We start from the raw sequence: 16,862 nt of genomic DNA, 5'->3' as shown, positions 1-16,862 counted from the left end.
TATAGCAAAAAGGCCTTTGTAAACTGTATATTGAAGCAGTAGAATTATTAATGAATCAGATGGCAATGAGTGTGGGACTGGCCATACTGGGGATGACTCTGATGTAGTTGGCCATGTAGCGGTTTCATATTTATGCTCAAATCCACTGTTTTAAAAATACGCCATGTGACCTCGCCCTTAAGCTAAACCACTTTAGCAGTTCCTTGCTGGGCAGAAAGTTGTGGTGAGTGTGAATGTGTCCTACTTTGTAATGTTCTGTGGCAAGGCAGAAGTTGAAGTGTGAGTGGATGAATACCTAATCCATCACTTGAGCTACACTGGAACATTTTATCGTGTAAAGATCAGAGCTTTTAGGCAGGTCATTCTCAAATATGTGAGTCCCCTCCACTTTAATTGGCCTGCTCCAGTGTTGAATGTGGTTGGTTCTGATTGCTGTTGCAGCTACAGTACATGATCACCATTTTTGCTGCTCTGTGGGTTCTGGAGGCATTTTGCTAACCAACTTAGCAGGTCCCAGTCACCTGGTAATTAATTACATGGCTAGCTGTATGGCTACTTAGAAATCAGAGTAGGCTGCAGCATAGGTGATGGACTGATGAGTTGCTATGCAGAATAAATATGTGGGTTTCATTTGGGGTCAGTTGTAAAGGGAGGCAGGTATAGCTTTCCTTTAAAGGCAATCCCTGCAATATTGAACCCTGGCCTGGAAGGGGCGTCATGGGGAAGTGCCAGTCCCCCCTACACTGTCAATGCATTAATCCATGGCTCTCAATAGAAAAATGGCCCCGTTTTGAGACAGTGAAACAATTGATACAGAGTGAGCAATTGCCTCTGCACAAATAGAGTTGCCATATTGTATTTTCCGTAAGGAAAATGCTCTGGTATCCTATAGTACACAGAGTATTTCTGACGCATCTCCTAAATAACTATTCGGTGCTTTGTGCCTTTAAGGGGTGCGGGCTAGGGAGGCACGACGTGACTGACATTATTTGTAACCAATGGAAAAGAGAAAAGTAGGGGCTTGGCAAAAAGAAAAGGAAATCATCATGATTATAAACAATGACGGATAGTAATTCGATCCGGAAGAGGCGGACCAAAAGAGATACCCGTCGGCCAATGCGAAATCACTTCGATGAGTGACCGCAAAAAGTGCCAATCATGAGCAGGCGTGTGTAGGAGGACATGGCCTGTCGCCCATAGCAGCACCCAGAAGGCGGGGCAAGAGCAGGAAGCCAGAGAGGGGCGTTTCGCTGGCGGCTTCAGCGGAGGAATGGATGACAGAGGAGGAGCTGGGTATATGGGAGGTAAAGGCTGCTGTGGGCTTGGGAAGGAGTGGGGAAGGAGTGGGGCAGGAGTGAGTCAGGGCTTATGAAAGGCAGTTGTAGTGTGAAAGGGGCAGTGACTGCGCTTGTGTGACAGCTCTGCTGTTTGTAAATAACCTGCGCACTGCCCACACTGGGGAACATGTGCCGGGCTCTGTAACCAGCCTGCTGGCTTCTACTCAGCCGCACTCACCCCTCGGTAATACTAGTGTGTGGGTGCATTCCCATGGTGCTGCCATGCTGGCAATCTCACACTGTGGGGCCGCCCTGGCAGCGACCTGGGGAGACTGGAGAGTCATTCCTGCCCTAATTCTGCCCCTAGGCTTCTGTAATGGGGCCCTATAGCCATGCATAGATACTAGGCTTCCTGCGCTACACTCACTTTCCATGTACTGTTACACTTAGATTGTAAGCTCTTCTGGGTCACTGCATGATTCCAATACGCAGATTTGCCTTTGCTAAATCTCTCTGCAGAGGAAGGGATAACATTGTTGAAATGTAATTAATTCATTAATATAAATATCTGACACCATAATGGCACCTTAGAGAGAAAATGTTGTTCAAAATTGTATCACAAAGAATATTTGTAATCTAGTTAGTTAGGCAAAAATGTCATCTATAAAGGCTGGAGTGAGCAGATGTCTAACATAATAGCCAGAGCTCTACTTCCTGCTTTCAGCTCTCTAACCTCTTAGTTTGTGTCTTTAGGGGGGGCCACATGGGACATAACTTTTCAGTTAATTTGCTTTTGATCCTGAGCTCACAGAGCAAGAAGTTGCCCCATATGCCCCCCCCCACAAGTCACTGATTGGTTGCTGACTTCTAACTGCTTAGATAGCTCCTAAAGGAGGACGTAGTGTTCTGGCCATTATGTTAAACATCCATTCACTACATTTTGGCCTAACTAGCTATATTGAAAACGTTTATTTTGCACAGTCTGTCTATTTTAGTTTTATTTTTAAACTTAACTATTCTTTTAAGGCAGCCAACTGTTTTATAATTTGACTGCTCATCTGCCAGCCCTTGCCTTTCCTACCAATCCAGCAGCAGATCGCATATGGTTGGCCGGGCTGTGATCCAATGTGGAGATTGCCCCCCCATATGTGCCTGACCAAATCAGTACCTTTATTGCTACCTGAGGCTTTAGTAATTGCATTTGATCAGACAATGCAGGTCTCAGACTTGCTGACTTGTTAGGGACCTAGTTGGACCCCAGTGTATATGTTTCGCATTGTATGGAGTTTAAGGACAGACTTTTCCTTTACAACTGTTTGTATATGTTCAGTTAATAGATTGGCCCCTCATTTCTACCTGTGGGGCATTATGAACACTCCTCTGCTGTTATGTGAGCAGCACTAAACCGGGATGAAACAATATAATGATCTTGTTGATGTTCTTCATTCCAGGCTATGACTCCTACAGATATGATTATGGGCAAGACTCGGGGCACAGCTATAGCTCAAAATCCTGGCAGACGTCCTACCCTATGTCCTCCAGTGATGATCCTGGTGATGGCACAGAGGCCCACCACATGACAAGCAGGTAACACTAAACTGCCTGACCCTTTCAATACTTTTTCTTATCTGTTGCTACTTCAGGCAGTGTTGGGGGTTTAAATCAAACCCAGACCTAAGAATTTAATGGGGGGACTAAATGGGCCAGCTGGTTATTTAATATTGGTAAGGGTGTTTCCTTGTTCTTACTTGGCTTGGCTGTGCATATACGTGCATTTGTGCCATGGTGTGTTTGTCAGCTGAGATACTGCTGAATGAACACCAAACAGCAACACTGTATACTGCTTCCTGATAGAGCCAGCTTGCATCAGATAAGGTCAATAATGTTGTGTCCAAATGGTCCTGCAGGTCCTGTTACACATGGATAAGTTAGAACCAATGCCTGTAGCTAGCTATAAATAGGATTCCATGGCCTTTACTGACCAAATCGGCAGTTGTCTGACTCCTGTTTGGGACCAAATCAGTCCCCTTTCCTATAAATATGTGAAGATAGCGATTACACTCGGTGGATATTTGGATCAGCTTGGTGTGGCCACTTTGGGCAGAGTTCTGGGTATTTAGTGACCTGGCCAGGCAAGTGTTTCTTCTAACAGAACAGGCAGAGGTTGATGTATGTGACCAGCTACTACTCAGGACTATGTAGGGTCAGTAAGGGCAGACTGCAGCAAGGGAACAACACACACCAAAGTGCCACCCTGTAAAGTGTTTACTCCCTGTGTTCTTTTTAACTGTTTTGTCTCCTTTTGCATTTTCTCCTGTAGATACAGTTCCTACGACATGAGTGATCGGATGGGGTTTGGCTCCTCTGAGCCAGGTATGGCATATGGCAACCGTCGGGAAATGCGTCAGTCATACCCTCCCCAACGTGGCTGGGGCGGAGGACACCGCAGAGCAATGCGGGGAAATTTAGGGGCTTCAGGAGCAGGCCGAGGACCAGCGCGGCCTCCCCCACTTCTCAACCCTATGCCCTACTCAGAAATGGCAGGTTTTCAGGGACTGAGGGCATTCACTGGGAACTCTTATTTTGGAGGAGGATTCAAGCAGAAGACTAAGAGACTTAATAGGGAAAGGGTGAGCATAGGAGCCAATGCACGGACCTATATGTGTCCAAGATCGGAGCTCAGGGGTCCATGTGCTCGTATTTATTTTTAATGTTTATAATGTGGCTGGGTGTTTTTCTTTTCCTTGTCTTGGAACACAGTTATGCCCTTTCATTCCCTACAGGCACGGCAGAAAAAGGCTGCAGAAGGTGAAGGGCCTCCTCCAGAAAAGAAAGGAAAGTCGGCAACCAGCACGGAGGATGCTGAGGAGGCGGAGTCAGATGGGAGTAAGAGTGGGAGTGGAAATAATGACAATTTATGTACATTTGAAAGTAAATTGGGGGGAGGGCATGAACAATAATATATATAGTGAGATTGTTGTATGGGAGAAGAGGCCAAGTAACATCCCTAACAGTGTCTATGGGTGGCGTTTCTCAAAGCCATTCTCTAGACAATACCTTCACTATTTACAATGCAAAATAGATAAAATCATAAATCACAGATGTTTTAGGTTGGGCCAGTGGTTTATTATATATTTTACTGTATGTTAATGTCATTTACTGCTTTCAACATTTGAGTAGATCACTCTCAGCCAGGGCTAGAACCAACCTGACCGCAGTTTTATAAAAATAATAGCTGAGAGTAGAGGATGGGACTGGGAGTGACAGGTGCAGTGCTGGGCTGGGGAGATGAGGCATTAATCAACTGTACCAAATTTTCCAGATGGAGCGAATGTGGAGTCAGCAAAGGCCACTAAGAATGTAAGTAACATCATATCTCTAAGGTTCATTATTGGTGTTTGCTTTGCACTCAAGTCAGCTGTCTGTGAGTAATGGGCAAACAGCACCCTTTCCAGTGTCAATAGTGAGAATTATTTAGCTTTTCCAAGTCTGCAGTTTGGGTATTTATGCATATGATCCTTGCAGGATGGGGATGATAATGAAGTTGATGAGAAAGAAACCGCTGAGAATGAAAAAAGTAAGTGTTTCCTCATGTGGGTGCATCAGTCAGGCACAGTGCCGCTTCTCAGGCTGACGGTTTTACCATTTTGTACTCTTAGGTACAGAAGAGAAAAAAGCAGCAGCGCGGAGGCAACAGGAGACACAAAGCAAGCACCTGCGAGACCGAATGGTAGAGAGGTCGGTGCTCTGAAACACTGTGTTCCCACCACTGAAATTCACAAGACTTTAGATCCCACAGAGGAGCTCGACAAATATATGTTCAGCTTGGGAGCACATTATTCTGATTAACACATTAAACAAAAAGGGGAATATTATTCTTTAAATTCAACAGGTAGAAAGGGACTCTTGTTCCATAGCAAAAGCCCTCTGAGGTTACTAAACGACATTGTGCTGAAGTTGTAGCTCAGCGGCTCCTACAAGACAGCAGGCTGGACTTTCCTGTCTTATATCCTACATATGGAATACTGTTATCTAGTTATAATGGTACATATTAAGTACATAACCATATTCATGCTGCTGTTTATATGCAGTGTCTTCTAAAACAACAATAGGTTTGTTGATTCAGTGCCTCTAATTTAGTAACACTAATTCTCTCACTCAGGATTCAGTTTATCTGCTCACTGTGCAAGTTCCGTACATTTTATGAAGAAGAAATGTCAAATCACCTTCAAAGTGACTTCCACAAGGAACATTTTCGCTACATAGGGGGGAGGCTTCCCAAGCAGCAAGCTGATTTCCTAGAGGTATGCGAGGGTCCTCTCTCCCTAATATTCAAGCTGGCCATACCCGCAATTGTATCATCCTGATAATTTTCATACCATTTTGGTCAGATAATGATAAACTCTGTTGCATTTAAATTTACAATCCATATCCAATGGAAGAAGATTAAAATCTGAATGTGTATGGCCACTGTAACTCACATATTCCTCAGTAGGTCTGATACTATCTCTGTTATCTGCTCTGCCCCAGCACAAGCATTGTAGCTCTTTGGCTTGGCACCCACATGCTCATTTATTGTCACCTTTCTGTTCAGAACATTTTCATTTTTCTTGTCCTTCCCAAAATAATTTCCAATTTACACCTCTCACTTCCTACCAGGAATACGTCAGGCATAAGGCAAAGAAAACAGAGGAACGGCGTGTGGTTGTAGAAGACCTTAGTTCCACAATCCAACAAATCTACCGTGACCAAGACCTCACTCAGGGTAAGCTGCTGAACTCCAACTTAATATGGAAGAGCAACAAGGAAACATGCCATGGAATGATTTCATACTTATCACCCAGTCATAAATGTGCATAAGATACTAAAGCAGACTTCTTTTCCTTCATTGCTTGATCTGCCAGTCTGTGCATACCAGGCCAGGACTGGCAATCTGTGGGTTCTGGCAAATGCCAGAAAGGCTGCTGTAAGATGCCATAAACAGTCACTGTTTAGTGGGATGGTGGGGGGTTGTTTGGGCCTCTGTGTACTTGAAACCCCAGGGCTTATTTTAAGTCCCAGTCCAAAAAGTGTGCTAACTAACCCCTTTTCTGTACTGCACAGGTCTGGGACTGGAACATTTCATCAAGAAGGTCGAAGCTGCTCACTGTGCGGCTTGTGATATCTTTATTCCAATGCATTTTTCTGCCTTACAACGACATCTCAAATCCCCGTTACACAATCAGAACCGAAGGGTAAGCTTGCCTGTGGTTAGAACTCATCTAAAGAGCCCTCACTTTATTCAAGGAATACACCTGTGCCACTTTCCCATTGTATGGTTTTTGCTATAGAGGCCAGTGTGGGGTGCTGCTGCTGCTCAGTGTTTGCAGAGTAGCAGATGAGTCCAAAGTATATAGTGCACACCGGGGCTGTTTCCATTTAGTAGACCAGTTATTCCTTCTCTGGAATTCTCTCCCATAATCTCTCTGCCTTCAAAAGATCTCTAAAAACACATTTATTTACAGAAGCTTACCCTCATTTAGTTTAACATAACCTCAGTAGGCTTCTAAAGCCATACCCTGTGCCACATCTCTTACATTGCTAAACTCTGATCTTGCCCATTCCCACACCTTGTGTTTCAACCCTCCTATTCTTATAGATTGTAAGCTCTCTTCTCTCAGTTGAGCCCTCTTCACCTCTTGTATCGGTTATTGGTTGCTTTTTTATGTTATTATGTATGTCCAGTGTATAATTACATGTTAATAATAATTAAGTTGAACTAGTCCTTTTAAATATTTGAAATTATTTTGCTTCTGTCTCCTATTCTCTGCCTAGAATACGATGGAGCAGTCTAAAAAATCTGCGTTGGCGGTTGCGCGAAGTATCCTGAATAATAAGCATATCGGCCAGAAACTGCAGCGCTATATTAAGGTGAGAGACTCGCAAGTAAGACTGGAAAGTCAAGTGTTTGATTAAAGAAATAATACTTCAACGTTTGTAGTTATTTTCTCAAATCCAGGATTCGCAATGGTTGTGGGCTTATAGCCCCATACAGCACTAGGTTGCCCACACGGGGCCTCTAATGCAGAGTTATTACTTATATTGCTGTGTAGTCTTCACCACTGCAGCTTCACACTATACTCTTTACTCTGTATAACACCAATATTTTGGTTGGATTCTCTCAGGGTTTGCAGCAATGACCTGTAGTCCCTTCTATCACTACATCGTCTGTCGAAGAGCAGAACTGATTTATCCTTAGGACATGGATACATACCAATAAAAACATAGTTATATTTGTTGGTTTCTTTAGGGTGAGAATCCTTTCACAGATGATCAAGAAGAAAACCTGGAAGGTGATAATGCGCCCGGACATATAAGCACTGAAGCCAGCACAATGGAAGAAGATGCACCCTCGGCAGAATGTCCCCCTGATGAAGGAGACATCCAGTCTTCCCATGAGCCTGCTGCTGCTGCTGAGCAAGAGCCAAGTACGGAAGACTTTTCACCACAAGAATCATGGGAAGCACAAGAAGGGGCGGATCTGATTTAGAGAACTGGTAAAAAAAAAATAAAAAAATAGCTAGGTTGTATTGACTTAAAGGGGCAGCAGTATTTAAATACAAACAGCTGCAGCATTGTCTGAACTTAATGTGAAAGTCTCTTTACCTCAGTAGATCGTCTGTGCTGTTTCTGGTTGGGCTAGCTCATTTCCCTGTAGCTTTTATGTCCTGCTATCATATTATGTTAGGGATGTCCGGGGAACTTTGCTGTAAGGCAGGTTGGTTTGTGAAAGTGGCTCAATCACTAATTACCTCAGCCATACTCAAGCAGGGATATACTGAAATCCTTGTGTACTCTAAGGGACACTAATCACTTGTTAACTGTTTTTTTTAATGATTAATCGGAAACAAAAAGTATAAACATGCCCCGTGCCCTGCCGGCCGCGTCCCCCGCAGAGTCCCTGACACCTGCCCGTTATCCTCCTCTGAAAGTGTGTAACTGAAACGCCTCAGGGGAGGACACTGGCGGCCGGGGGAGCGGTAACAGGGATCAGGTCTGGGCCACCGGGGCCCACCAGGTTTTTTTCCCGGCGTCCCAGTCCGACCCTGTAAACATGCAATAAAAAGCATTAACCTTAGTATTAGGGATGTACCGAATCCAGGATTCAGTTCAGGATTTGGACTTTTTCATCAGGATTCAGCCGAATCCGTGCTCCTGGGTGAACCGAATCTTTTAACTCTTCCATATCCTAATTTACATAAGATTTGGCCGAATCTTTTACAAACAGTGTCGGACTGGCCTACCAGGACACCAGGAAAACTCCCGGTGGGCCCTCCTGCTCCTGACTATTTGGCCTGCTTTAAGGTCATTCACTATTTCTGAATGGGAACAAAGAAGAGAAATAGAAGAATAGATGTTGGAATATAAATAAAAGAGACTAGGAGAATAAAGTGGTTGGGTGAGGAAGGAGGGCCCCTGGGGTCCCAGTCCGACTCTGCTTACAAAGGATTCAGGGTTCATTATGTCAAGGTGACATAATCACTGCAAATCCATAGGTTGTACTCATTTAGTGCCACATTGGGGTAGTGCAAGGAAGAATACACTGAAGAAATTCCCAGAGTTAACAAATGTCTATAGAAGAGCTAAAATAGCTTTTGTTTTTTTATTATTATAAACTAACTTCATCTTTCCATGTCTTTCTGCTCTGAGCCGAACGGACCTGTAGGCGGCACTTTGATACACATTTATATTATTGGCAGTGTTCCATTGCTAGTATCAGGGGAGCTATATTTCTCCTTTAATCAGATTTATATAGAACAAAGTTCAAAGGTTGAGGACTTTCTGTTGAAAGGTTAAACAAAGAAAATAGCTTAAAGGGATAGTTCACCTCTAAATTAACTTTTAGTATGGTGTTGGCCAGTGGTCTTTGTTTTGTGGCTTTTGAATTATTTGGCTTATTTTATTTTTCTTTAGCAGCTCTGCAGTTTGAAATTGTAGGAGCTGAGGGGGCTGAATAGAAAGATAAGAAATAAAAGGTAGCCATAACAATAAACTGGTAGCCTCACAGAGCAAGAGCTTCTTGGCTGCCAGAATCAGAGACTCCCTAGTGAAAGCTGGAAAGAAGCAGAACAGGACTACAAATCATTCAAAAGCAATAAAATAAAGACCAATTGAAAAGTTGCCAAGAATAGGTCATTTTATAACATACTAAAAGTTGCATTAAAGGTGAACAACTTGACTTGTCAGTGGCCTTCTGTTTGTAGGAGATCCTTTCTGTGCCGACTGCTGGGTCTCCTGCAGTACCGCCTCTCCCCTCGGGGGGCAGTGCTTTCTCAAGCTGCAGCCTTTTGCATGTACAAGAAACCACATGACCGTTCCCCTTATGTGTAGAACCTGGGAATGCCTCTTGATAGAAACAACAAAACATAATACTCTTCCCCTTTAAGGGCGGAGTCACTAGGCAGCGTTCTTTTCCTGGGTAAGATGTTGCAGCGCTAGTGCCAGAAAGGAATCTATGTATGAAGTAGAGGAAACGATATCCTATTTATACACTAGTAGTAATGGAAGCGTTTGTACTACAAGGAGTGTATAATGCAGCTGCCTGCCTCACTCTCTGCACTGTACCCCACCAACTACAGCATGAAATGGCTTTTAAACATTGCTGCTCCTTTAAATCTTCACTTCAGGGGAAAGCCAATGGCATCCAGAATACGCAGAGCGGACACAATATATACCTTTTTTTTTTCAAGGTGGAAGGGGTTAGTTTGCGATAGAACTGTTCTTTTTTTTTTTTTTGTCAGTTGTGACCATTCCAAATAAAAACGAGGGTAATGTCTCGAGTTATGTCTTATGCAGAACATGCGTGAATGTGTGATGTACAGATTGTGTTATTAAGGGTCCGAGACCCCCAGGTGGTGGGTCTTTCCCTTCCCCAATGGTGACATTCCCCTATAATCAGTATATGGCCCTGGCCCTCCACTGATGCAGTAACTTGCCCATCTCTGAAGTCACAGGAGGGGGCAATGCCAACACAAATTTTAAACTGTCATCTAAGAATTGGGTCAAGTTGTGGCTGTGCTGGGCGGGTATTGGTTGGTTGTTGCTTTTACTAGTTATCTTGGGTCCACTCCTATTGGTCTAAGGCAGTGATCCCCAACCTGTGGCTCGGGGGCAACATGTTGCTCTCAGTGCCCCCAAACCAGGGAGTTATCTTTGAATTCCTGACTTGGGGGCAAGATTTGGTTGAATAAAAACAAGATTTACTACCAAATAAAGCCCCTGTAAGCTGATAGGGTGCATAGAGGCCCCTAATAGCCAATCACAGCCCTTATTTGGCACCTCCATGAACTTTTATGGTGCTTGTGTTGCTCCCCAAGTCTTTTTACATTTAACTGTGACTCACGAGTAAGAAAGGTTGGGGACCCCTGGTCTAAGGTCTGCAATTCAACTGTTGTCTGGTTGTGAGACCTGTGTTTTCTGTTTCAGCAAGATAATGCTTCAGTAGGACCTTCCTTCCTATGTGGGTCAGGGTCCTTCCGTGGCATTCTCACTCTCAGCCCCCAGTGTTCCGGTTACCCAGAGCCTTCCTGAGCCTTTTGTTTTTTAATTGCTGCTCTGCTCATGGTGTGTGGGCCTTTACAGTGGCACTGCAGTCTGTCTGCCCTCCCATTGCTGGATATACCAGGCCACTTTTGGTCTGCATGGTTTGTTAGCCCAGACAGGCACAGCTAAGGGGGTACAACTTTTCAACTATGGTCTTCTTCATTTTGCTGGGAACTAAGGACTCCCCTCTGAATGGATCCTCATCTTCCTGAATAAAAAAAAAATTCTTTTAGAATAAGATTTTCAAAGCAATTTTCTTCGCCAATGGGTGGCCTTTTGTGCAGCTTTTGCCTAGGCCAAGGGTCTGGGCGGCTACAGAATTCCCGCTCTTGCAAATCTGTAACCTCCTGCCATGACACAAAGGAAGGAGCACCAAGGAACACAAGGTCTGGACTTAACATCTGCTCAGGGCAGACATTTAATTTGATGATTAATAGCACAAGTGCCCAGAGCACAACAAATGCATGTTACATACCCAGTAACACACACACAGTGCTTACATGCACGTAGCGTTGGTCATTGAGCCCTATGGGGACTCGAATATAGACACATGTTATCAGCACTGTTTTATTGAGCTTTTTCTACTCAGTGTGCACATTGGGATGTTTAGGGAACGGCAGATAAGATCAGGTCAGGGCATTTTAACACCCAAGTGATTTCCAGCTCGATGGGCAACAAAAGTTCTAACCCCATTCCTTTTTAAAGGACAAGGAAAGGTTAAAATAAATTAAAAGTAAGTCTAAAGGCATTCTTTTTAAGTACTTACTGCATATCTAAATTCCCAGATCCCTGCTTGCTTCTCTGAGATAAGGTGCTGGCAGCCTACAGCAGTGTGAAGCCTACAGTGACATCACCGAAATCTCTCTCCCCTTCCTGTAGGTGCCAGCGGCAGCCTTCCTATTCTCTGAGCATGTGGGTAACTTGATCCTGTCTCCTGTTCTGAGCTACACATGCCCACCAGCCAATCAGAAGTGGATCTGGCAGAGGGGAGGGGGGGAGGGAATGAAACACATGAGCAAGGAGGGAAAGGAAGGGAGAATACCGTTTTAGAGATGGCTGCCTGTTCTAGAAAATGTGAAGTAAGTGTGAGTGAGTAAATATTTGATTAGGTGAGCCAAAAGTGTGAGGTTTTTACTAAACAATAGGAGGACTATTGGGCAGTATGCTTTTTACATTTTGACTTGCATTCTCCTTTAAAGCAAAGTCCTAGACTGACAGCTGCATCATCATTTCCAGAAAAATACGTTTCCAACGAGGGGTCAAACGTCCTCAAGTGCCCAGATGGCCAATAACCTTCAGGACTGTAAAATAAGGAATAAGTCTCATGGTGCACGGCCATGTTTAGTTACACTTACCTGAGCATAGAATGGTCAACAAGGCCCTGACATGCAGACCAGGCTGCTAAAAGCCATAGCAGTGGTTCTGACTGTTAAAACAATGTAGGATTAACCAGCTAATAACAGTCTTATCCCAAATTCCTAGCTCTTACATGGTGGTTAAAAGATTACTAGTCCACTGAGGCTATTTCAGACTTGCCGTCTTCTCCAGTAAAAACACAAGCATTTTATTGCCAGTGACAGCTGTAGTATGTGCCTTTCACAAGGGTCAGAAATGATCATGTTAGCAATGGCAGGTGGATGCCTTGAACTCACTGGCAAGAATCACATTGTCACTAGTGTTTTCTTCACCAGAGGAAAAAAGTCTTCAAAATTAGCCTAATAATCATTCTGTATAATGAGCTGCTCCTTATTTCCAAGTCTAACCAAGCCTGCAGCTGGAAGAAAGGAAAGGGTTTGTTTATGTAGAGGGCTTTTCTCAGTGGGCTGGTAAGAAACAGGAAGTAGAATGTGACTTTACTTTCAGTTTTAGTCTTTGACCTACAGTGGTGTGAAAAACTATTTGCCCCCTTCCTGATTTCTTATTCTTTTGCATGTTTGTCACACAAAATGTTTCTGATCATCAAACACATTTAACTGTTAGTCAAAGATAACACAAGTAAACACAAAATGCAGTTTTTAAATGAGGGTTTTTATTATTTAGGGAGAAAAAAAATCCAAACCTACATGGCCCTGTGTGAAAAAGTAATTGCCCCCTGAACCTAATAACTGGTTGGGCCACCCTTAGCAGCAATAACTGCAATCAAGCGTTTGCAATAACTTGCAACGAGTCTTTTACAGCGCTCTGGAGGAATTTTGGCCCACTCATCTTTGCAGAATTGTTGTAATTCAGCTTTATTCGAGGGTTTTCTAGCATGAACCGCCTTTTTAAGGTCATGCCACAACATCTCAATAGGATTCAGGTCAGGACTTTGACTAGGCCACTCCAAAGTCTTCATTTTGTTTTTCTTCAGCCATTCAGAGGTGGATTTGCTGGTGTGTTTTGGGTCATTGTCCTGCTGCAGCACCCAAGATCGCTTCAGCTTGAGTTGACGAACAGATGGCCGGACATTCTCCTTCAGGATTTTTTGGTAGACAGTAGAATTCATGGTTCCATCTATCACAGCAAGCCTTCCAGGTCCTGAAGCAGCAAAACAACCCCAGACCATCACACTACCACCACCATATTTTACTGTTGGTATGATGTTCTTTTTCTGAAATGCTGTGTTACTTTTACGCCAGATGTAACGGGACACGCACCTTCCAAAAAGTTCAACTTTTGTCTCGTCGGTCCACAAGGTATTTTCCCAAAAGTCTTGGCAATCATTGAGATGTTTTTTAGCAAAATTGAGACGAGCCATAATGTTCTTTTTGCTTAAAAGTGGTTTGCGCCTTGGAAATCTGCCATGCAGGCCGTTTTTGCCCAGTCTCTTTCTTATGGTGGAGTCGTGAACACTGACCTTAATTGAGGCAAGTGAGGCCGGCAGTTCTTTAGATGTTGTCCTGGGGTCTTTTGGGGCCTCTCGGATGAGTTGTCTCTGCGCTCTTGGGGTAATTTTGGTCGGCCGGCCACTCCTGGGAAGGTTCACCACTGTTCCATGTTTTTGCCATTTGTGGATAATGGCTCTCACTGTGGTTCGCTGGAGTCCCAAAGCTTTAGAAATGGCTTTATAACCTTTACCAGACTGATAGATCTCAATTACTTTTGTTCTCATTTGTTCCTGAATTTCTTTGGATCTTGGCATGATGTCTAGCTCTTGAGGTGCTTTTGGGCTACTTCTCTGTGTCAGGTAGCTCCTATTTAAGTGATTTCTTGATTGAAACAGGTGTGGCAGTAATCAGGCCTGGGGGTGACTACAGAAATTGATATTGAAATTGAAAATTGAAATTGATAAACCACAGTTACGTTATTTTTTAACAAGGGGGCAATTACTTTTTCACACAGGGCCATGTAGATTTGGAGTTTTTTTTCTCCCTTAATAACGTGAACCTTCATTTAAAAACTGCATTTTGTGTTCAATTATGTTATCTTTGACTAATAGTTAACGGTTTTTGATGATCAGAAACATTTAAGTGTGACAAACATGCAAAAGAATAAGAAATCAGAAAGGGGGCAAATAGTTTTTCACACCACTGTATATAATGCAAGAGATAACAAAAGCATGGATATCCATATTAATAATACAATAAATTTAAAAACCACAAATAATGAAAAATGAACACCAATGGGAGTAGGAGAAACAATAGGTTAGCTGAAAGCAGTTCTAATGTGTAGCGCTGGCTCCTTCTGAAAGCTCAGATTTAGAGATAAAAAATACATTTGTTGGTTCAAGAACAACATTTTAAATGGCAGAGTGAATAATTTGCTATGTAAACAGTGTCATTTAGAGATACAAAGTACCCCATAAAAATCATGACAGTATCCCTTTAAAGGAGAAGGAAAGGCTAAGTCACTTGGGGGTGCCAAAATGTTAGGCACCCCCTAGTGACTTTAATCGCTTACCTTGTACCCCGGGCTGGTGCCCCTGTTAGGAGAAAACAGCACCAGCCTGGGGGAACCTGGAGCGATGCACTTCCTGCGACGACTACACGACAGGCGCATGCCCAGTAGAGTGAAAAGCCGACTTCTCTGTTAAAGTTCCACTATTCACTCTACTGCGCAAAGCAGTAATATCAGATATTTCCTTTGCCTTTCTACCTTATGTCCACAGCCCCATCTTGTGGTAGTATCAGATATTACATCCAAACCTCCCTTCTCTGAAATGTGCCCTTTCCTTTGCTCATATCTTGTACAGACACTATAGGGTTAATATTCCCCTATGGCTTTAAACCCTACCTTTCCTTTTCTCCTTGTTACTGGGCAAGAATTTATGTATCTTTTTTGGTATTTACATACACCTCAGTTATTGGACCATAGGTAAACCATACCCTACCACACTTTAATATAGTGTTTGGGAAGGAGTGGTTCTGCCTTCTTGACCCTTAGTGAAGTCGGGGAGCAGGGACCCTGTGAATGAAGTAAAGAAAGAACAGGTTAGCTATATCAAAATCTACTTGTCTAAAAGAGCAACTCACTTGCTCCATCCAGGAGAGGAGAGTAAAGGAGTAGTCTCCTACAGGCTTGTGCCTTAGCATAGGGACACGGTAGTGCCAGGGACTAGGTTAGTCTTTACCCTGCCCATACTCAGCTTGAGAGAGATAAACTGGTGGAGACCATATATTACTGCTTATTCTACAATACCATTATTTGTACTGCTGAAGAATTGTATTACTTCATAAGAGTATTACATCTGCAATTACATCTTTTGTCTGGGACAAATAAACAGTTACTATTTTGCAAGAGCTTCTGGCGTCCATCAGTTCATTTATTTAAGCTTTGCACTTACACTTGGCAGTGAGAGGTGTAGTCACACAACAGCCTCCATAGAGAAACTTCCCCTTAGTGAAGGGGACTTCGGGCTCCTCTGCGAGACAGGCCCTTTTATAAGGTTGCGCACCGCACTTACTGACATCACACGTACGCATGGGTGCAACCAATCAGATTTGAATAAGGATGACAGGGCCCGTAATAGATTAAAGGGGGCCCGAGCTAGTCAGAAAACTGTAGCACAGCTGGGCCCCCTTTAAAAGTAAAGATTGCCCTGGCCGAATGTCCCCTCTGTGCCCCCCTGATGGCGGCCCTGGATCTAAGCCAAAGCAGGAGAATATGGAGCACATCTAACATCGGAGGGGGGGAGACAGGCAGAATCCTACAAAAGGGGTGGGCAACGTTTGAGCAGGTCATGGATGTTTGGTTCTAATGGTCGTCACTTGGGCAGACAAGATCAAGACAATGTTTTTTTAAGCCCATGACTAAGTGCCCTAGGGCACCAAACGCTTAGGGCCATTGGAGATGTTTGTTTTTCAATTCAACTTAATAAAAAACATTTTTACTTCTATTTTGTGACCCTGTGGATTTTCATTGTGCCTGGGGGCCCCCTATTTTCTATTCATTGATGTTTTTTCCACTCCCTAAGCTGAGGGTCTGGGGCTTGGGCACCGGGACCACCTACTGACTATGGTGAGTTGATTTACTGGCTGTTTGCGAGGCCATTAGTCAAGGCTCACGTGGGCAGCAACTTTGTTTTATTCATCCTACTTCTGCCGGAGACCTCTGCCATCATTTCTGGCAATATCCACCTGATGTCCATTCCTATTAATAATATCAAATAAAGTAGAATTCTGACCAGTAAGTGTGTATCAGATGAAGGCAGCCCTCCAGCCTAAGCTTCCCTCTAGCTTTCAGGATAGCTTGGGCCCCATCTGAGAGAGAAACCTGCCCACTGTCCCTTTTATACTTTTATCTCCTCATCACTCATTATGTCCCTCCATACATTCATTCCCTTATCATTGGTTTTATTTGTAAAAGTAACTTAAAGCACAGATTTTTTTTTTTTTAAGTCATTAGATTTTCTTTTATCAGGCAAGGGCAGAGTTCCCCTTTAATGGGACAACAGAAGGACGTGGCTTGTGTCACCTAGTTTGTGTCACCACACAACCACAAAACTGTCAATTATCAGTTTCGCCAAAATGGAAGGTAAATCACAATATAAACGCCTGCTCCCGCCTTCGGCCCTTCCACCAATGG

At 43.6% G+C, this 16,862-nt stretch overlaps 1 protein-coding gene across 1 annotated transcript; it reads left to right on the top strand.

Moving 5' to 3' along the window:
- Positions 1-1,089: 1,089 nt before the first annotated feature.
- Positions 1,090-7,825, top strand: akap8l (A-kinase anchoring protein 8 like). The gene is given in 12 exon segments (NM_001045599.1): positions 1,090-1,304; positions 2,729-2,864; positions 3,598-3,907; positions 4,061-4,163; positions 4,600-4,637; positions 4,803-4,854; positions 4,937-5,015; positions 5,440-5,581; positions 5,937-6,042; positions 6,381-6,511; positions 7,092-7,187; positions 7,567-7,825. Coding segments are annotated over 12 exon segments (1,467 nt in total). The 5' UTR covers positions 1,090-1,270; the 3' UTR covers positions 7,807-7,825.
- Positions 7,826-16,862: the final 9,037 nt, after the last annotated feature.

Source organism: Xenopus tropicalis, chromosome 3 (genome assembly GCF_000004195.4).
Source record: "Xenopus tropicalis strain Nigerian chromosome 3, UCB_Xtro_10.0, whole genome shotgun sequence".
NCBI lineage: Eukaryota > Metazoa > Chordata > Amphibia > Anura > Pipidae > Xenopus > Xenopus tropicalis.
The sequence above is the reverse complement of the archived record's forward strand: the minus strand, read 5'-3'. Positions and strand labels throughout refer to the sequence as shown.